This window comes from Acipenser ruthenus, chromosome 5 (genome assembly GCF_902713425.1).
Source record: "Acipenser ruthenus chromosome 5, fAciRut3.2 maternal haplotype, whole genome shotgun sequence".
NCBI lineage: Eukaryota > Metazoa > Chordata > Actinopteri > Acipenseriformes > Acipenseridae > Acipenser > Acipenser ruthenus.
Window position 1 is genome coordinate 24,438,384 of NC_081193.1, and position 22,296 is coordinate 24,460,679.

A 22,296-nucleotide genomic window follows, 5' to 3' on the forward strand; every position below is an offset into this window, starting at 1 on the left:
TTTTTTTTTTTAAATAAACATGTATAACTTTTTTTTTAATGAAATTGAGAGTCCTGTCTCATCAATGAATTAATCAATCCTCCTGGTGAAATTTATTTTTCATTTAAGAGCATTGCATAACTTTCTGGATGCAAACCACACTAAAATCACTGTCTTGTAATGTGCACAACCTCACACATGTTAAAGCATAACAAAGTTATGCTTGGATTAAGAAATGTGGTTGGGAAACACTGGTAGTATTATTTATTTCTTAGCAGACGCCCTTACCCAGGGTGACATGCAGTTGTACAATTAAGAGCAAGATACAAAATACAATGACTTCCGTGCTAATAAGAGCAAATACAAAACACAGTACGATTTGATATCCGGGCAGTTCAAGCGCAGATAACAGTGTTGATAGTTACATCAGGGTTAGATAGGCGTGCAGGTGAAATACAAGATATGACAGATTGGGTTAAGTGCAGGATTAAATACTGTAAAATAGGAAGCCGAGAATTGCAAGTTAAAGTGCTCTAAAGGCAGAGTGCTATATTGTCCAGCAGGGAAGAGTTGAGTTTACAGATGTTGTCTGAAGCGGTGTGTCTTGAGGAGGCGCCGGAAGATGGTTAGGGACTGAGCAGTCCTGACATTCGTAGGAAGGTCGTTCCTCTGCAGGGCGAGGGTGGAGAAGGAGCGGGCTCTGGAGGCAGGGGAGCGTAGAGGAGGTACAGCCAGTCTTCTAGTGCAGGCGGAGCGGAGAGGTCGGGTGGGGGTGTAGGGAGAGATGAGGGTCTGGAGGTAGCTGGGTGCAGTCTGGTCAAGGCATCGGTAGGTGAGTACAAGTGTCTGGAACTGGATGCGAGCGGTGATCGGGAGCCAGTGTACTGAGCGGAACAGTGGAGAAGCTAGGCAGCGAGAACACCTGGCGGAGTTCTGGATGAGGTGGAGCGGACGGGTGGCGGACACAGGGAGACCGGCCAGGAAGAAGTTTCAGTAGTCTAGGCGGGACAGTACCAGGGCCTGGACGATGAGTTGCATGGAGTAGTTGGTGAGGAAGGGTCGGATTCTTCGTATGTTGCTCAGGAGGAATTGGCAGGTGTATGCTAGAGTGGAGATGTGCTGGGAGTAGGAGAGGCAGGGGTCCAGGGTTACTCTGAGGTTCTTGGCTGAGGAGGAGGGAGTGTGCGTGATAGATTCCAGAGGAATGGAGATAGAGAGATTAGAGGAGGGGAAGAAAAAGGTGGGTTTGTGCCCCTGGAGGAGGGAGGAGAGGTTAGTCTGAGAGGGGAGAGAAGGAGGGTGAGTTAGTAGGGGAGACAGAGGGTGTTGGGGTTGGAGTAGGGAGAGGTGTTTAAGAGTATTCCGATATCAGAGATTTTAGAGGAGAGAGAAGGGAGGAGTAGGTAGAGAATAGTTTTCGGGTGTTGTTAGTGGAGGATTGGATAATAGATTGGAAATAGGAGAGTTTAGCAGAGAGAGGTGAGGAGGAGGAGGAGAGGAGGAAGCGGTAGAGGTCTAGGGCAGCAGGGAGTTTGGTTCTCTTCCATTTCTTTTCAGCAGAGCGCAGTTCAGTTCTTGCTGAGCGGAACAGAGAGGAGAGCCAGGGTTGGAGAGGGGAGGGGACAGAGTAAGTCGAGGGAGCAGGTGAGGGAGGAGAAGAAGGTGGAGGTAGCAGAGTCTACAGAGTTGGAAGAAGGAGTTGATAGGAGGGAGATGTGAGAGCGGTGGAGGCAAGGACAGAGGGGGAGAGAGAGTGGAGGTTATGGCAGGAGGTGACAGTGGGGGTAGGGAGAGAGGGGAGAGACAGAAAATTACATGAAATAGTGATCAGAGAGGTCCAGATGGGTGACAGAGAGGGTGGAGGGGCAGCAGGCCCTGGAGAAGGTGAGGTCCAGTTGACAGCCAGCTTTGTGGGTAGGAGGGGATGGAGAGAGAGAAGTTGAAGGAGTGAAAGAGAGGAAGGAATCTGGTAGAGTGGGTGGGGTTGGAGAGATGGATATTGAACAGAGAGGGGAGGGAGGAGAGGAGATAGTCGAGTTCATCGAGAAAGTGAGTGAGAGGTCCAGGGGACCGGTACAGTACAACTAGCAGAAGTTAACGGAGAGGTTAGTTGGACAGCGTGAAATTCAAAGGTGTTCACAGAGAGTGAGGAGAGGTCAGAGGGGACCGAAAAGAGTAAGAAGGGAGAGAGGAGAAGACTAGTCCCACCTCCCCGTCCAGTGAGACGCGGAGTATGGGACAGGACGTAGAGAGAGGATAGGATCGTCATTGTTCTAACGTTTTTCTTTTTTTGTTTTTTTTAATTCTTAATGAAATGTCAACTAACTGCCACAGAACTCTTGTCAAAAATGGTGACTAATGTGTGTCTAATTATGTTGTTTCTCTGTTTAAGTTGGCCTGTCATGGTGCCAGGCAGGCCGGTGCTAGGCAACACATTTTTAGATTTCAGCAAACAAACCCCAAAATAGGTTGTTATCAATAGTTTTAAACATATCTAAAATTTTGAGGAGATTTTTTTTTTTTTTTTTTTAAATGTATAAAAATGCTTTCGTACACACCAAATTCGACTACATTTCCTCCCCAGTGGCCATATTGGATTTAAGTTTTGAACTCTATTGACTTTGGCTTTCAGAATTAAAAAATAAATAAAAGATCACACAGAGTGAGGCAATCAGACGGAGGGCAGGCGCAAACCCGGCTCCTCTCGCACCAAAGCACTGCGCCGATAACGCTGTACAAAAGAGCCGACACCCGTGCAAGGAGCGTATATCGGGCTTATGTCTTTGTGTGTGATTACGTCACCGGCCAGCCCTGCTGCTGCCTTCCCCCGTGCACGCTACAATTACACACACACACACACACAGTAGATCTAACACAATTTACTATCGATCGCTCCATACCATGCCAAAGAGCATGTTTGGATGGGATTCTTCAGTGCGATGCCAGTTACCGTGGTGCTAAACGTCACGGGAGCGGTGCTTAGCGCATTAATGAAGATTTCTTGCTTCCATTTTCATTTTTTGCCACCACCCTAAACTTTCCTAGTTTGCCTAGGTTTTGCTCCGTGCCTGTGCCAGGTCTTCTGAAGTACGGTACATACCCTGTAGACATAAGTATAAATCAGATTTTATATGTACATTCCTGGTTTTTACTTAATTAAACCAGTTCACCCAATTATACAAAAACAATAAACAACTTGTTCTAATAACCAATTACACACACACAATATATATATATATATATATATATATATATATATATATATATATATATATATATATATATATATATATATATATATATATATATTATCTAAAGTATACTGTATCTTTTAATATACAGTTAAAGAATTACTAAACAGTGTAGCATGTCTTAATGTAACTAGATGTGCTAGATTTGCAATTTTCTTTTATTATACAATTTTATATATTACAGAATGTATGTCAGAGAACTTGCATAGTATATCAATTAAGCAGTTAGGGGCAGTCCGTGTACACAAAGTATGTGCTACATATGCAAGTGGTAAAAACTTCACATTTTCTACAATTCCTCGACTGTCACGGAACATGCCTGCCCTCTGCTGGTCAAAATTGGGTAGTGGAACTGATGTTTTCAGCTTGTGCACAGTAGACACAACATACCGTAATTACATTATCTTTCCTAATCTGTTGTCATCGTCATTGTTCTAACGTTTTTTTTGTTTTGTTTTTTAATTTAATGCTGCTTAAAACAATCAGATAAAAACAATACTTTTAAAATGTTATATTTTTTAATAATTGTTAATGGAATATATTCCATCAGTAATTTACAAAAAAAAAAAAAAAAAGAAAAAAGCATTTGCCCTAGTCTCCATTATAATATATTAACCTTTGAATACAGCATTGCATTTCTAGTCATCCGCTGGCTGGAGGGGTCTGCAAGAAAATTCTGTGCTGAACAGTAATTCCAACCTCTCTTCGGTGGTTTCCCATAGCCACCAACTAAGCGTCTATACGCAGAGGAGAGTGTAAACAAAGTGAGTGATGACTGTTAAACAAACGTGACATAACACTAAAACGCTCCCAATGAGACAGAGGTGGTTTTGTGATTTGAACCTTTGTTTTAAGTCACGCCTGGCTGGAGTATTTGACTTTGTAACACAAGAAAAAGTGATTCTTTTTTTTCTTTTTTAATGTTGCATGGACGCACGTAGGTTTAATTGGATCTGTATAATTTGGACTGTTCCGAAGCGGAGGGTAACAGGTATGTTCTGACTAGCCGGAGATGGCTGGTGGAAGCTTGCGCCATGCAAGGGTTGAGGCCTATAACACTTTTGCACAAACCCTTGTCTGCGTTTGTGTATGAAAACCCAGAGACACCCCACTGAGAACTGTCACTGAACTCTATGAAATGCATGAAAAGCAACGTAGGAGAAAATTACGCGATTGTAGAGGTGAGAAAAAAAGTTATAGACGAGGTAAAGGAAAGAACACCAACCAGCGAGCCAGTGTCTACTGCTCAGCAAAACACAACGGTGGTTTCGTCAGGAGAAAGACAGTTTTCAGAGACCATAGATAAAGTTGTTAACAGTTCTGAATCACTTGGAAGAAACTGATCTTTGGAATGGACAAGAAACAGTAACAAGTCAGAAACCAGCAAAACAGAAGCTAGTAAGAAGTCACCCTTCTCAGATTATAAAGCACAAAAAGTGGCCAAAGTGGAATGGAAAAACACGATTTTCAGGGCTATGTGGGCACCAGCTTGAGCCTGGGGGGATCTGAGTCACTACCCTGCCACTAAGAAAAAACTACAGAAACTTTTGATGGCCGTCAGGAGGGAAACCTGCATATCGGTACCCGAGAGGGACAGAAAAATTGCCACTTTGATGATAGCCAGATACAAGGAACATAAATCACGGCAGCAGCTGAGGCTGAGAGCTGACCAGCTCTGGGAGGAGGAGAGGCTGCAGAAGGCCAGGGTGGAGAAAGCGAGGAGGCAGCAGCTGGGCCGCAGCTTGTAGCGGTAGCTGGAGGCGCGGAAGAGCCAGGTGCAGCTTAAGGAGGCGCTGCTGGCAGAGGAGAGGGAGACAGCTGCCTCCCTGCACTGGGACAAGTGGCACAGGCTGGCCGCGGAGGAGGAGGCCAAGCGGCTGGAGAAGATTGAGTGAGCCAGGTACGAAGTGGACTACAAGAAGCGCTACCAGAAGCAGCAGCTGAGTGGGAAGGAGTGGATGGGAGAAGCAGTGTCAGGAGGCGCAGAAGAAGATCTTCTGGGCCTCCTGGAGCAAGCTGCTGGAGAGGGAGAAGATCCAGCAGGAGAACCGACACGAGAAGCTGAAGCACTTGCTGAAGAGGGAGGTGGAGGAGCAGGCCAAAGCAGAGGAACTCCTCAAGAGGATGGCCCTGGAGAAGAAGCTGCAGTAATCCCAGGAGAAGCACAAGCAGGTGCTGGAGGAGCGCAGCAGGCAGCTCATGGAGAGATCCACCAGGGAGCAGGAGCAGATCGTCCTGGCCAGGATACGGGCGGAGAATCGTGAGCAGGAGCAGCAGAGGCACAAGGAGGTGCTGGCCCAGCTCACCCACAGAAAGATCCAGCAGGCCGGCGAGTCCGTGGGGGAGACAGTGCGCTGCAAACCGTAGGAATCCAGGAGGGTCAACACTGAGAAGAATCGCTCCCACCAGCTGCTGATGCAAAAGGTGGAGAAGGAGGAGGAATGGCACCGGCGAGGGGTGTAGGAGGGCATCCGGAAGAAGGACAGGAAGAGAGAGCAGATCCTCCAGGAGAAGGAAGCCATCATTGAGGTGTCCCAGAAAGTGGCCTGTGCCTCCTTCCAAGTGAGGGAGCAGATCAACAGCCGCTCATTTGACCAGATGGTGCTCGAGGCCCAGCTCAGAGCCAGCCTGAACAAAATCAAACAAGCACTGTGGAGGACACCTTCACAACCAGCACAACCAAGCATTAACCTTGTGCTTTTTCATCTATGAACTTCCTGGAGCATCTGAAAAGGAAAATCGGTTTGCATTGTTTTTTGAGCTTGTTTTAAAAGCAGTGTTCTTGGTTTCATTTCTGGCATGTATTGGTACTAAAAACAAAGAGGTGTTTATGTTTGAGATTAAGCTAAGATGTTTCAGTTTCCTGACAAACTACACAGCATCTTCTGTATGTAGAATAATCTAGTAGAATCTGACCACCTCAACCCAGTGTCTGTGTATGTGTCACATTGATGGAATACTCGTTTGTATTCCATCAAGTTTTAGTCCAGTATCTACCATATCCTGGTTTTAAATTTTGAAAAAAGGTCTCGTTTTTTATTTTATTTATTTCATGATTTCTTTCCTATCAGGGTTGGCATTGACCGGAATCCACTTTTTTCTGTTTATTTATTTTCTTTTAAGAGATGTATGGTAATGTTTTCAGAATGGATTTATCATCAGCTCTTCTACGGTATTATCAATAATATATATTAGAACATACTACTGTTAAAAAGTAAAAATAAAAATATATATATTTTATTGAGACAATTGTATCTTCTACTTCAGTATCACATTTGTAACAGTGAATATATTTTATTATAGTCCATATTACAGAACATGCAGTTCAAAAAGGTAGGTACCCTGCTGTAAATGAATTGCCAAAACACTGAACAAACAGAAAACAAAATACCAGGGGTATAAACACGGGTATAAACACAGTGTAGTTGTATATTTGTGTGCTGTGAACTCTAAGTGGTTCTATAATACTGTGTCAACTGGTTCATGAGCTTCTCTTCAGTTCCAGTTGCCTGTTTATAGACTTATGTAATATTGGCTATTTCAGCCATAAAATGTCTTTCTAGAAGTAACAAACAGCAACATTTAGTGTGCAACGATTTTCAAGCAAGTTTCCTATTACATTTCTGGCAACACACAAGTTGAGCACTAGATGGCGCTGGCACTTCCTAATATAAAGAGACTTTGGCTGATCTTCCCCACTTAATATATGTCAAAGACAGGAACTAGACCTGAAGAGCAGCCCCTGAGCACCAGAACACAGATTACTGTATTTGAAAATGTGGTAACGCTTTAAAATAATGACTAATTCCGGCTGCATACCGCAGGACTAACACCTGAATATGTTATGCACTTCCACTGAGTTCTGAAGCAATTCATTATGATTTAAAAACAATTAATTCACTGTTTATTCTTCACTAATTCACACCCTCTTACTCACCCATCAGGGGAATTTATGGAACAAGCGTACCTATTTCCCACTATGGGGCCAGTAAGAGTAGTTTAAATAGATTGAAAATGATCAAAACTCCGTATTGCAGCATCGTGTATCAGGGAAGGTACAGTACTGCACTGAGAACACAGTACAGTAATACAAACAATTGCTGCGGGCTGTAACAGTCTTTCAAGAGTTCATTATTTCAGAACCCTACAGAGTTAAAGGCCCTTTGGAAATCACTGTTCATAAAAGCAAGAAGACAAACTGCAATCACTGTTTTCTCAAACAGCCTCTCCCTAATAAGCTTATTATTTAAAATCCCCCTGAAAGAACCCTGTGGCGACCTGAAAGAGGTCTCTGTTGTAAGCCTGAGATTTGAGCCAGAATGACTTAGTTACCCCATGAAAGGCTCACTGTGTGCTTTCAGAAGGAAGTCCTAGCCAAGAATGTGTGGAGGCCTTCTTATTCCTATCTGTTTTACTAAATGACAATGAAAAATGAGCACCACACCGGTTACATAAGGAAAAGCCATTGTGGTGTTTCTGTACTGCAAAATGTGGTGAAAAATGTTAAGTGTACCAGTAAAGAGTTTGTACAATAACCAGTGACCTGCTGGCTGGCCGATTAAAAATAGAAAAAGTACTTAATGATGTGAACCAAATTAAAGTGGAGCTGTTCACAATTAGCAATGCCACCACAGTATATGCTTATTTTAAGTCTTAAGTTGTGTCCTGTTCAAGGGGTAATTATTATTATTAACCTAATATTTAATGTTGTTTTTTGTTATGTAAACAGCAGACAAAATGCTATGCTCATAACCCTAATTACACCTTTATTAAGGGTGTTTGCACTTCATACTAAAGTATCGCTGGGGGGGAGTGGCGATTTACACATTTAATATTAGAAAGTCTATTTAAAATGTAAAATTTTACTCAATTACTATGCATGTTTTAATTGCCATTTAAATTCAGACAAAACACTTAGTTTTTTTTTTTTTTTTTTTTTTTTCCAGTGCATTGAAACTCAAGCCTGAAGTGAATCCTTTACTGGAGTAAGGATGTGTTTTGTACTACACCATCCATTTCTAAAGCATGTCACCTAAACTTGTTAAAACACACATGACCTCTGTGCTGCGTATTTTAAGCCATGTCTGTACCATGTCTGATAATGGACAGGCATGGAAGCACTAATACGCTGGGTTTAATTTGGCTTTGCAACATTTTGCTATGCTTAGTTTTAAGATGGATATTAGATTGGATATTAGATTACATTCACAACTTCCATCTAATCGTAACAGTTAAGCATTTCTGAACTACAGCAACAAAAGAAAATCAGGTGCTGACAATCAGGTGAGGACCATTGGTGTTGATTGGGCTAATTTACAGTTCAAAGTGAAAACTGTGGAGAACAGCAATCCACACAAAACCAAAATACATGCTGAAATAAATAATTGTAGATATCTATTTCTTGTAACTTTTTTTCTCATCCACAAAAGCAAAACTTTTGCTACAAAAGAGGTCGTCTTCTTGGTTGCTTTATATCTCTTGGGATCCAGTCTAGTATCTCCTTGGTCCAGCGATGGTCTGTTCTTCTTGCTACTAAATGTCCGGTCCACTGCCATTTCGCTCTGCCATTTTGTTTCGCTCTTATAATAACGTTGCATACTTTTGTTTGCGCTCTTATCCCTTCCTTCCTTTTCCTGTCTTTTCTTGTTATTCCCAGCATGCATCTTTCCAAACTCCGTTGAGTCATTTGTAATTTTTGAGTCATTTTTGCATTGATCAATATATAAAATAACTAAGGAGAGATGGTAGTAAACAATCTATTTTACTTACATCCATGATCCCTGTCTGGCAACGATTCACAATACAAAGTAATGTTCTGCCTGCAAAATGACATAGCACACTGTATGATTCTCACTGAAATGCAAAACCTGCATGCACTTAGGTTATGCTATTTTCTAAATGAGTTCAACTGAATAATACTAAATCACACTTAGTAGAGGCATGAGTCTTTTTACATAAAGCGAAATAAAACCAAAAATCTGTCTGTAATCATGTCTGTATATAGGACAAAACATTAATACACGGTCTCTGCTAAATACATACATCATTATAATAATAATAAAAATAAAAAAAAAAAAAAATAATAATAATAATAATAATAATAATAATAATAATAATAATAATAATAATATTGCAAGAAGGGATGCGGTGAAGTTTAGGAAGATTAATCAAATAATACAAAAAAATACTAAGGCTGGAGTTTAAAAAAAATAATAAATGTGTTAATTTACCCAAGTACGTACAAATCTTACAGAAATCTCCCTGATGTTACTTTATTTCCAAATTCACCTCAAATGCTGTAGTATTATAACTACCATCTCCTCAGTTATTTTATACATTGACCGCTGAGCTGGTAAATCTACACATATACCATTTATTGTATAGATTTTACACATGAAACATGTGATTGGTTCACATCACTGTCAGTCCCGTCCCTTTTCAAAGGAACGCACCTGCTGAACAGCGATTCTATGACTTAACAGAAAATGAATTATAAAACATACTACAAAAGAAAGATGGTCCAAACACTAAAATGGTGATTAAAACATCACTGTCACTGTTTTCAGACTTTCTGAAATTCTAACAAAAAATATATGCCATATAGGAAGGTTTTTAAAGAAAGGTTTATTTTAAAACATTCTTGTACAAAATGTTTTACTCCTTAAAATAAAACAGGTTATATATGAATGAGTTAGCACCAGTAATACAAACGTAATTATACATCAGAGATACACACATTTCTTTTGAAATGTAAAATACATCATGGCTTTACATGATGTCTTCATTTGAAATGAAATATATTCATGTGTGTGAGGGGATGGTTTGGGTTACCGGTGCATAAAACACATTTTATATTATTAAGGTTCAGAATACCAAGAAATTCAAAATGTTTTGCAACAAGATTTTGGTAGAGGTGGAGGAGTATATGATGGCAACCAACCTCTTCTGATTGGATAGGAGCTGTTCCATTATAGGCTGATAACTATAGCTCTGTGATGTCATATTTCACTGTCTAACTACAACGAGCTAATGAAAACTGCACATGTTCCAATTTTCAACAATGCAGAATAATCACTTCCTGCTTACATGAATTAATGTATTAAATAAATATAATTAATAATGTACATATTATGCAGACAATAATTTGCAGTAGATGTTTGAATAGGACAGTTTGGCTGTTGGCTTGTGTTTTAAAGGTCACTTTTAAATGCCTTCAGAAACAACACAAAAAGTGTTACCTAAATGGCTGCACATCTCCTTACTCTGAATCAATTAGTATCTCAGTGTGCAGTTAAAAACAAAGCAGCAGTCATACTGTACTTTGCGTGTTATATTTTTAAAAAGCATTCTATTTCTAAAACCCCTTGAAATCTGCTGATCTATGGAGTGTGTGTGTATTATTATTATTATTATTATTTGTTTATTTAGCAGACGCCTTTATCCAAGGCAACTTACAGAGACTAGGGTGTGTGAACTATGCATCGGCTGCAGAGTCACTTACAACTACATCTCACCCGAAAGACAGAGCACAAGGAGGTTAAGTGACTTGCTCAGGGTCACACAATGAGTCAGTGGCTGAGCCGGGATTTGAACCGGGGACCTTCTGGTTATAAGCCCTTTTCTTTAACCACTGGACCACACAGCCTCCTACCAAACTTGCGACGAGCATGGGATGGTGCATGGTGCATCGAGCATGGTGCTTAGAATCAGTCATCAATCCACTTCCCTCAAACATCAAAGAACGCACAAAAACACATCTTCAATGGCAGTTTTCAATAGGGCAATGAAGTTTAATACTTGTATACAGTATACAAAGAGACATCTGTTTTGCTTAACCCTTTCATGCATGAAATATAAAAATTGGACACATGGAGTAAAAACTGCATCTTTCATATGAAGACTAGAAGTTTTTTTTTTTGTTATCCATCCCCATATGAAATCGCCATGCATGAAAGGGTTAAAGACTGACGATGTCCTAATTTTCTCAGATTGATTTCACATGGGCCTACAGGAATCTCTGCAGCACACGTGATTTTAAATGATCAGATTGTTTGTTGAGCAACTGGAAAACAGACTCCTTTGTTTTGGTTTCTAAAGGGAGTTAAAATAGCCCTAAAGTTCTGGGTCACAAGATCTTTATATAGATATTGTTATAGCTAATGAAGATACTCAAGATGCTCAAGGGGCTGAGGTAACACAGGACACTTTATAACCAAATACAATACAGCTTCTTTTCAGTACAGATTATTTTGTATCCACTCCCAAAAAGTCCCAATCATTTCTCATGAAACAGGTACTGTGTAGTAGAACAGCAAGCATCAAAACATGACTATGATATAACTTTCTCCACATTGAGCAGACAGAAAAGCTGAAATTCTTCTTTGTCCTCTGATAATAATCCCCAGGATTGTTTTTTTTTTCTTTAAACAAGTCTCCTTATTAAAAAAACAACAACTCTAGACAAGAGTCAGACCTCGGTTGTGTCCGAGTGACAGTTGCTAATGATGAAAGTGGGCATCAGCAGTGTTGTTTTATACCGTGATTGATGCATTTCTACATCCACAATGAATCACAAATAAAGATCACACTTTAAAAAAAAAAAAAACAAGAATCCCAGCGCCCCCAAGATTGATCCGAGGCAGGTGGGTAGCTTTGGCAGGTTAGTTCTTTGTTCTGCTGCGCTCACTGGGCCTGGGTGTGCCTGAAATGCTTGGCTTCAGCTGCCCTGTTTAATTATCATGCAGTCCGAGAGATATAAGCACAGGCAGCCCAGCTCCGATGATGAGTGTCAGGCTCTCCAGCACCCCCAGACCCCCCTGCTGGAACTCCCCTGAGCTGCTGTGGTGTTGGGGAGCGTGCAGGTGCCCCCTGCTGCTGATCTCTGGTAACACGTGGACAGTGGCCACATAAAGGAAAGTCCCGGCAGAGAACAGCATTCCGATTCCCGTGGCACTCAGCCTGTGTGCAGAGGACCCGCCCGTCTGTGTAATAGAATGAAGCAGCGTTTATTGGGGGGGGGGGGGGGGGGGGGGGGGGTTAGGTACTCGTGCCAACAATACACGCACTTGTCTCATGCATGATAGTTAAAATGTTTTGGACTCTTTATTTTTAAAAATACTGCAGAGTTAACATTAATGCAGATTATCTTTTACTTCACATGTGCTTTTTTCCATTATTTCAGGAACATCTCAAATACAAAACAAATAAAACTGTTGCATCTTGGTACTTTTGCTGTAGGCCACATAGTTTGATTGCAGCTTGACCATTGGACTGAATGTGACTACAACACATGAATATGTGAGAGGATAGAATATGTCGGGCCGCTACATCAGCATCACCCACCTGGCTCAGTATGAAGTACGTCATGGTTGCCAGCACTGGAGCCGCGATGGAGAACGCGAGCAAGTGCTTCTGTATCTGTCTCTTCTCCAAGCCGGCGTGCATCAGGAATGAAACCAGCCCGAATGCTGCCGGAGCCTAGGAGACAACAGAGAAGATTATACTTAGAGCTCTGAAGCAGGGTTGGGATCAATTCCAATTTCTTTGAAGGAATTGGAGTTTAGATTTTAAGCTGAGGGGACACTAGTCTACATGTTGCCAGAAAACTGTACTGTAGAAAGGAGATTTTCTTGTAGAAGGTGACGTACAAAACTACAAGTTTCTGGCAACTTTGTTGCAAGCAACTTTATCAAAAGAGAGTTGATTATGTGGAAGTAAAATTAATAAAGGCTTCTGTTTGATAAAAATTATTTATTTGCATTTTTATTTCTTCTAGCGATAGTAAATGGATCAAGTGAGTGTTGTTGAAGCCAATTTAACTGACTAACAGGAACTTCAATTGAAGTAATTTGTGAGAAGCTCATTTTAAAGGAATACTGCTATTATTATTATTATTATTATTATTATTATTATTATTATTATTATTATTATTATTATTATTTATTTCTTAGCAGACGCCCTTATCCAGGGCGACTTACAATTGTTACAAGATAACAGGGTCCTGTCTATGGAAGTTAGAGTTAGACTCCACCGTCAATGCAAAAACTTTTTAGTTACTGGTAGGATGACGTGGGCAAGTTGTAACTTGTAAATGGCTACCACTGTCGGTGAAGTCCATTCTGTGTCTTAATCCATCTGCATATATAATACTGCAGAAACACCAACCTTGTGTAGAATGACTGCAAAGAAGACGATGACCTGGACAGAGACCTGGGAGGAGGCCACAGCAGCCCCGAGAGCAACCCCATCAGCTGCAACACAAGGAAAGCCATTGATGTGCTTTATCATACTTATCTGTGATTGGCCATGCTTTTACTGAGCCTTACTACACTTTGCTAAGCCTTTACCATCGGATACCCTAGTAAAGGCATTTCTGTTTTTGTAAAATGAACCTTTTCCCAGTACAGATGACATCTGAGGTCACAAAGTAGCCACCTAAAATAACTTCATTATAGCTATCCTGACAGTTCAGGACAACCAACAAAATAGCATGGCTGGCAGCTATTGGATGTTTTGTAGCAGTCAGCTGGTGGACCATATTCCTATATTCCTGATTGTGTCCTTGTTTCTAATGTTAAAATACATATGTAGGTAACAAGTGTGGGCCTGTATACATACATACATACATACATACATACATACATACATACATACACACATTATATATATATATATATATATATATATATATATATATATATATATAGAGAGAGAGAGAGAGAGAGAGAGAGAGAGAGAGAGAGAGAGAGAGAGAGAGAGAGAGAGAGAGAGAGAGAGAGAGAGAGTGAGTGAGTGAGTGAGTGAGGGAGAGAGAGAGAGAGAGAGAGAGAGAGAGAGAGAGAGAGAGAGAGAGAGCTATAGATATAGATTAAATGAAGTTCTACAGTAAAGGGTACCTGCAGCGTGAATCACCAGTCCGAGAGTCGTTGTGATGCTGGTGCTGCTTGACATTCCAGTCCGTGGGTCTAAAAAATATAACAAAACAAACTAAATGTATTTGTAGTAGAACTGGTAACTCAGTAGGTTACCGTAGTCAGTAGGTTACCGTAGTCAGTAGGTTACCACCGTCAGTAGGTTACCACCGTCAGTAGGTTACAGTAGTCAGTAGGTTACAATACTCAGTAGGTTACAGTAGTCAGTAGGTTACCACCGTCAGTAGGTTACCACCGCCAGTAGGTTACAGTAATCAGTAGGTTACCATATTCAGTAGGTTACCACAGTCAGTAGGTTACCACCGTCAGTAGGTTACCACCGTCAGTAGGTTACCACCGTCAGTAGGTTACCGCAGTCAGTAGGTTACCGCAGTCAGTAGGTTACCGCAGTCAGTAGGTTACAACAGTCAGTAGGTTACAACAGTCAGTAGGTTACAACAGTCAGTAGGTTACAACAGTCAGTAGGTTACAGTAGTCAGTAGGTTACAACAGTCAGTAGGTTACAGCAGTCAGTAGGTTACAGCAGTCAGTAGGTTACAGTAGTCAGTAGGTTACAGCAGTCAGTAGGTTACAGCAGTCAGTAGGTTACAGTAGTCAGTAGGTTACAGTAGTCAGTAGGTTACAGCAGTCAGTAGGTTACAGCAGTCAGTAGGTTACAGCAGTCAGTAGGTTACAACACTAGTCCTGCACCCAGTGCTGGGTTTAAAACCTCCCCTGATATTACTTGAAATGACCTGAAGCCAGGAATCTGAGCAGTCCAGCCCCTGCTTAATCTGCTCTGAACTGCACATTACAGCATGAAATCTCACCCGAGTTGGGAGTTTTTACAGATGTGTAACAGCCGGCATGCCCATTGTCGTTTGAATGGGTGAGCATATTACAAATGTGTTCGGCTGATGACTGAGGCACCCTACATTTCGTAGGGACTTCTAGACAGTTTTCTGGCCTGACTGATCACTGTCCCGAGTATACAGTGTACACGAGCCAGAGGGAACAGGAATGACTGGCAGGGCATGCGTGTTTTGCACTTTAACCTTGCATTTTCTAGTTGGCTTGTTAATTACTGCTTTGACGAGCATGTACTGAATTTAATAATAATAATAATAATAATAATAATAATAATAATAATAATAATAATAATAATAATATTGGATACATTCTAGATCCATTGTTGGGTGTTTGAAATCACTGAATGAAGGAATGGCTAGTGGTTTTAATCACCGTGAAAAGAGCAGTAGCTGGCGATCTGGTCCACGATGAACATGAGGATAAAGCCCACCACTAGCGAGACCCCGATAAGGAAGTGGGGGGGCAGCGAGAGGCTCTTCTCTGCCAGAGACCCTGGGGATGGGTGCGGCACTGTGGCACTGCGATTCAGTGCTGTAATGCAGGGATACTGTGTGCCTGTGTGAAGAAAAAGAGCATGTTTTAAAAAATAAATGGCTATTTTTCTAATCCCTCTAACCTGCTATTACTGAGTTTCGCTGCCAGGACTCCAGAAGACAGTGTGTGGTAATGTGACAGAAATATAATGAGTTCTGGTTGTAAATCTCCCTCCCGACCTGTGAGGGCGCTAAGTAGCGAAAGGGAAAGGCTTTGGACGGGCTGGCCTGACAGTTAATTTCCTGGGTCGGGAAGTCGGTCAGCCTGGAAGAAGGCGAGATTCCGTTGAATGAACGTATTGACCTGGAAGGTAAACGAGGTAGCAGCTGCAGGCAATAGAGTCAGCTGCAATCATTTACCAAGGGGTCATACATGATAGCATAAAGGGGCCGGAGAATCGAAATCTTTTCCTTCGCTTGGTTTTTACTGAGAGACTGGAAGGACCATGTGAGACGCAGAGAAAGTGTACTGAAAAATATTTGTGAGTGTTTTGTTTGTTTGTTCGTGTCTGTTTAGTAACTGTCTGTGTTTTTGTTTTTGTCACCAAGGGCCAGCACAAAACCAGATCAACACTGCACTACAGTCACGATTAACATTGTTATCAGCACTTGTTCACAAGTATAGCACGTATTATATTGTACTTCACCACAAGCACTGAGAGCACTCACTTTGGACTTGTGATCGTGTGTGTGTCTAATTGTGTGTGTTAGTACTGTGCTTTTTATTTACGAGGCTGCAACCCTTTCGATTACAGTGCAATACACATTGTTGTGTATTGCCAGTTCATTATTATTTGCTGGCTGGTCATCAGACCTTTGGATTAATAATCATTAAATCAACCATTTCACCCGTACTTTGTTGTTCTTGGGATTACTGCATCCGCACCACACCTGCTATTAATTACCACTTTGCCACAGGCAACTACTTCTATCATTTCCCTACCTCCCTTTTTTCTTTCTTCAGCTTAAAGCATCGTGAATTGTGTGTATTTCAAGTTTTACATTTTTCCTGGAAAGAAGCATCAAATGGAGTTTAAGTTGCAGCTCCACATTTGATTGATGGAAATATGAGTATGGCTTCACTCAGATCCTAATCGACAAGCTTGGTTCACATTGAAAAATGAGAACTGCAAATATTGGGAGTGGAGTGGGAATGGTACAAACCCTATTGAAAACAAGTATGCATGACTGATGTACTCTGTTCTGTGTCTTATCTTGCTGCTATTTACACCAGGTGGTGTAGTTTGCAGCTTTACGTTAACTTAGCTGAAGGTTCACAGGTGGAGGCCAATGGTAAGGTAATTGTGTCCTCGTTAGGGCAATTTATTTCATCGGTGTAAACTGGGAGCTTCCACAGCACAGGGGTTGAATACTTATGCAAGCAAGATATTTCAGTTTTTTATTTTTCTTAAAAATATTTCCCAACATAAAACCAATGTCACCTTACAATAATTGATTTTGTTTCAGTGTTTTAAAATAAAATATCAAACAGAATGAAATTTCAATGTACCATTTGTAATTCAGTAATATGAGAGAACTGGTCAGGGGTCTGAATACTTTTGCAAGGCACTGTATATATATATATATATATATATATATATATCTGCTGTCAAATTTAATTATTTCACACAGAGAATAAAATCTGTGCTTTATAAACTGGGAGATTTAAGATGTTTCTACACCAAACTTCCTGAAACGCTGTGTGTGTGCTGTGAACTCTTGAGAGCTTGCATTGTTTAAGATTAAGACTCCCACAAAACTGCAGATCTGAGAGTAGCCTGACGTTTCACCATTTTACATTTACAGAAATTCACTATAAATGCAGTTTTTTTTGTTTTCTTTTTTTTTTTAAACAAATATTAATATGTTTGCACTATCAGTAAAAGCAGTGTGGAGTAGTGGTTAGGGCTCTGGACTCTTGACCGGAGGGTTGTGGGTTCAATCCCCAGTAGGGGACACTGCTGTTGTACCCTTGAGCAAGGTACTTTACCTAGATTGCTCCAGTAAAAACCCAACTGTATAAATGGGTAATTGTATGTAAAAATAATGTGATATCTGTATAATGTGAAATAATGTGATATCTTGTAACAATTGTAAGTCGCCCTGGATAAGGGCGTCTGCTAAGAAATAAATAATAATAAAAGCACAATTTTTGGGCCATCCCCTTCCTACCCTAAAAATTTCAGGCTAAACTCAAAACTTTCTCAGCACTAGGCCTCTTATAAATATAATAAATACATAAACAAACAAAAACTGCACATCTGGAACAAACTCAACCACGTCAAGAGACATTTACCCACAAGACCATCCATGCAAAATGTTGTGCCAGTCCGTTTAACAGGGTCAAAATTATTAAAGTGCAAAAATTGGTGTTTAACAATAAAAAGTGCCTACTCAACCCTGTGGTGGTACCGCACCACTGTAATTAGCAGTTCAACTTATACCGTAATACCCGACACTCAGTTATATAAAGTAGCATTTAATCTGTGAGAAGTGCAGCAAATCTAAGTTTGCATTTTTATAAATGCAGCAGCAAGGTAAAGCACAGACTGTGTATGTGCATATAAATCAGCTAAAACAACATCATCTGATGAAAACCAATACTGTAAATGTGCCTCCATATTGACTCAGATTAACAAATACAGAGTAAAATAATTTGATCTAATAAGGTACCTTACTGGTCCGGATTTCTTCGCACCCCTGGTTGTCTGAATTTGTGAGTTCTAAACGGCGCACTGCCTTTCTGTCCCTGTAGTCTGCACTACCAAATGCACAAGTTATTTCCTGCCAGTGAAATAACTTGTGCATTTGGTTTAAGTAAATTCGGATTTCGGGGGGCAAGTGCCCCCCCCCCCCCCCCCCGGACGCCGATGGGCACAGGTTTAATCTTTCATTTGAATATATATTTAAAGAAAAGGGTGCTAGCTTTAATGACAGCATGTGGGTTACGAATACATCATTCAAAAGGGAGTGAAAATTGTTGGGTACCTTTCACCGAGTCTTGTAGCAGCTCGATCCCCTCAGGAATGATGATCGCCAACGCTGTCCCGCACAGCAACCCAGCTCCCAGGACACTCACAAACTGTAGCTTTCGCTGAAATGAAATAGAAGAAAGCAGTTTTAAAAACTGTGATATATCATACAAGTTAACTTGTGCCAATGAATGTCCCAACCATGTTTCATCACATTTGGCTGCCAACGTTTTACTTTTTACACGTCTTAGCCACAAACATGTCTGTAAAATCTGTAGGTTTACAATTAGGAGACCTGAAAGAGTGGGCCTGGTTTCTTCTTCTGTAGGCTTCCCTTAATTCTGGAGTCTATTGGCTATCCGATACTACTAAGCCCACCTTTCACTAAATATTCTTCAAGTCTTTCTCCCCCGCCTTTGCAACTGGATCTCCCTTTGTCAGTCAGCGGTCCTCCATCGCCTGGCCTTGGTTGACGTCTGACTGACTAACTTCACTTTGAGAATTTAGGGCTGGGAGTTTTCTATAAAAGTTTCTTCTGCTGTTAAACATTATTGTTTAAAATGTGCTTTTTATATGAAAAAGAAGGTTATTACAGGGAGGGACTTTATGTTGCACTGTAGTTATTGAAAGGCATCCCTGCACTAAACACTGTCCAGAACACAGACATGTTCATAAGACCTTTGTAAACAGTCTCCAGGATGGTCTTCAGCACTGTTGTCATGCAGGTCACATGACCAAGAAACACAGCAGTAGTGATTATTACAACACCCTTGGCTGTAAATATTGCGAGGAGCAGAGGTGCTGGACTGTCTCTACAGAAGCTTAGCAGGGACAGCACAAGCTGTGGCAACACAAGCTCCAACAGTGCCACAGACTTTGGGGTGCAGTTCAATTCATGCCTGTTTAACCTCAGGCCCTCATTGTCATTTTTGTGAATGTCTGTAACAGCCCAGTGCAGAGATGTGGAGATGTGCATTCATGAGACCACTAAAACTCATTATACTTGAGACCAAAATGCTAACATTTTTTTTAGTGTCTCCTTCTCTGATATCTCACTATAATGCAAGTCCTGACTTCTACAGCCCTTGAGAATCACTAAACAGTCAGTGATGTGCACACACTACCTAATATGGATTTCAAGAAGCAAGCTCTCTTCTGGCTGGCTGCCTCACTCTTTGCCAAAGGTCACTTATCAGGTGAAGCAAGTACTGGAATGAAGATTTCTACTCAGCAAAAAAACAGTGCCAGTGCGGGAGTAGGGGGACGACATGAAATCATACAAAGACTTGGGAGAAAAAACAAAACAAAACATTAACTTAATTATGAACTGAACTATATAATAAGATATTTAAAAACAACAATTTGCAAGGATTGGTTGATACATGCAAATAGCGCTGCTGGAACTGATTATTTGAATTGGGCTCTCCACAGGCAAGGGTCATTGGTGCTGATTGGACTAATTTACCATTTCAAGTGGAGCAAGTGAAGAAACAGATGCTTGCAGTGTGAAATGGTGTTCTCCACAGCCTCTAAGAAAAGCCTCAATCATCACAAATTCAAGCAGCTGTGTCTTTTACTTTGAATGGTAAATGATCCCAATCAACACCAATGACCCTCACGTGATTGTCAGCCCGATTTCTGCTAGCTGTGTTTAAACTATATCCAAACTCACACCCCCAGATAATGGTTCTGACAACAACGACACACTTTTTTTATTGAACTCTTTCAGTCCTGAATGAATCGAGCTGAAGAATGAACGCCTTTAATTTTTTTCCCACATATTTATACACTACCTCATACTGCGACCAACATGATTTCCGACGGCACATGTTAACATACGACGCTAAGAAGACTGAAAGGGTTAATCAATTCCCATGGCAACAAAATCACCCTTAATGAGACACTGCTTTACATTTTCACATTTGGTCACATTTTTCAGTTGTTTTTTGACTTTTACTTAATAGAACATGGAAGTTTAAAAAATCTAAATTAAAACGATAAAATTACTTAAAACAACAATGTCGAGATCCGAAAGTAAATTCTAGCCAGCGCTCAACATATATCAGAATCGTTATATGACGTATGAGTGTAACGATTTGTAGAAGCCACATAGACACAGTTTTGTAAGTGAATATAAAATTGGCTCCTCCCTAAAAGATCCAGTTCACAAGCATAGGAAGAATGTGGCACGGACCTGTGAGCTCGACACTTGACAATAATGCCCTAGCCACCAAGGGGATGTTTTGTCAGTTTATAGTGGCCTACAGTTTAACTTCAGTTTACATGCGATTCCCATTTACTTCCAGTAATGAAAAATAATATTTTTGTGATATGAAATATGTCAAAAGTGACCTATTTTTCGTACCCCCTGTTGCTGAAGGTAGTGATGGGTCGATGGCTGTTTAGTTCACAGAGTGCCATTGTGGCCAGAAATCTTTAAGGAGGGAGGAAGCTTGTGTGCCTTCAACTGAAACTACCTAAGGTAATGTAAACAAACTGGACAACCAACAGTGTCTGGTTTTTGCAGAGCAGGGTGAAATGAACAGAGTGCACGTGAGTAAACCAGTGCTGTTGATTTTTGGAATTTGTCTGTTACTGCGCAAGCTAGGGCCTGGGGCAAAGCATTCTGTCCCACCAAAGGAAGCATTTAATTAAGCTGCATTGTATTATTATTATTATTATTATTATTATTATTATTATTATTATTATTATTATAATATTTATTTATTTCTTAGCAGACGCCCTTACCCAGGGCGACTTACAGTCGTAAACAAAAAATACATTGAGTGTACCAGAAAACGCATTCCAATACCAAGCCACTCAGTCTTTTTTTATTAATATACATTTAATATAGATACGTACAATAGGCACTACAGCATTTTGGAAGCAGTAGCGCAATTGTGCAAAATGACACAAGTTGGCTATTTAAAAACTGCACTGCGACTTTTATTTTTCATTTTAGAAAAAAAAAAACTGTACGTGGTAACCCTCACTCGCCCTTTGAAATAGGAAGTTATGAGTCTAGTTATGACAGCACATGTGATTGTAAAACCTTTTCCAGTCTCCGTCTGAATCTGTTTTTATTATCGTGATTGAGTCTTCAGGGTTGAAGTTCTACAACTGGTCTGTAATGCCAGCGTTTTTGGAAGACGAAGAATTTAGCAGAACAGAAACCGCAAACCCTGACGCCTTTGAAACAGATCTTAAATAACCACATAATCACACACCTATTTTTTAATTAGTTTTTTAAAAGTTTCTTTTTTTTAATCTGAATGCTCAAAATTAGTATCGTATATTGTACGGATTATTGGACAATGATGCCTAACGTAGAGGAAATAAAACAACAGAAACGTTTTCACTTACCTCAGAAAGTTTTATCATGAGTGGGATCAATCCTAAAAGAAAACACCCCAAGAACATTGCGACAGAAATCAGAATAATTGTGATTGCTCCGTCCATGGTTAGGTTTCAGTTTACTGAAGAGAAACAGTGAGGGAATACAGCAAATAAACCTGCTTTAAAATGCTGTCATTAATTTCCCTTTCTGGTCTTAAGAGATGCAACATTTCTCTAATTGTGTGTCTGGCTCTGTGTCACTGAACCAAACGTTGCATACATCATTAGCGTTGTTAGTTAATTAACACTCCCAAAGCAAGATCCCATTGCTGAAGAAGTTTCCCTTCCACGTCACTTGGCAGCTACTGCCATGACATCTTTCCTCTAGTACTTCACAAGTCTAAAATAAGCGAGAGTACGCCGCCTAGCGCTAATACGAAAATAC

The 22,296-nt window shown here is 40.6% G+C and overlaps 1 protein-coding gene across 1 annotated transcript; it reads right to left on the minus strand.

Moving 5' to 3' along the window:
• Positions 1 to 9,839: 9,839 nt before the first annotated feature.
• LOC117402551 (zinc transporter ZIP9-A) lies at positions 9,840 to 22,296 on the minus strand. Its single transcript, XM_034003812.3, has 7 exons — positions 21,879 to 22,296; positions 18,532 to 18,637; positions 15,383 to 15,565; positions 14,126 to 14,194; positions 13,395 to 13,480; positions 12,573 to 12,707; positions 9,840 to 12,211 (listed from the first exon to the last, which is right to left on the minus strand). Exons 1-7 carry the CDS (start codon positions 21,972 to 21,974, stop codon positions 11,960 to 11,962), a joined length of 927 nt encoding a protein of 308 aa, XP_033859703.1. The 5' UTR covers positions 21,975 to 22,296; the 3' UTR covers positions 9,840 to 11,959.

Bases quoted from the DNA above. Each gene is read 5' to 3' on its own strand.
- LOC117402551 (XM_034003812.3), bottom strand. From the start codon at position 21,974: ATGGACGGAGCAATCACAATTATTCTGATTTCTGTCGCAATGTTCTTG. The intron at 18,638-21,878 runs GTAAGTGAAAAC...ATTTCATTTCAG, and splicing joins TCATGATAAAACTTTCTGAG to CGAAAGCTACAGTTTGTGAG. The intron at 13,481-14,125 runs GTACCCTTTACT...CTTGTGTTGCAG, and splicing joins ACTGGTGATTCACGCTGCAG to CTGATGGGGTTGCTCTCGGG.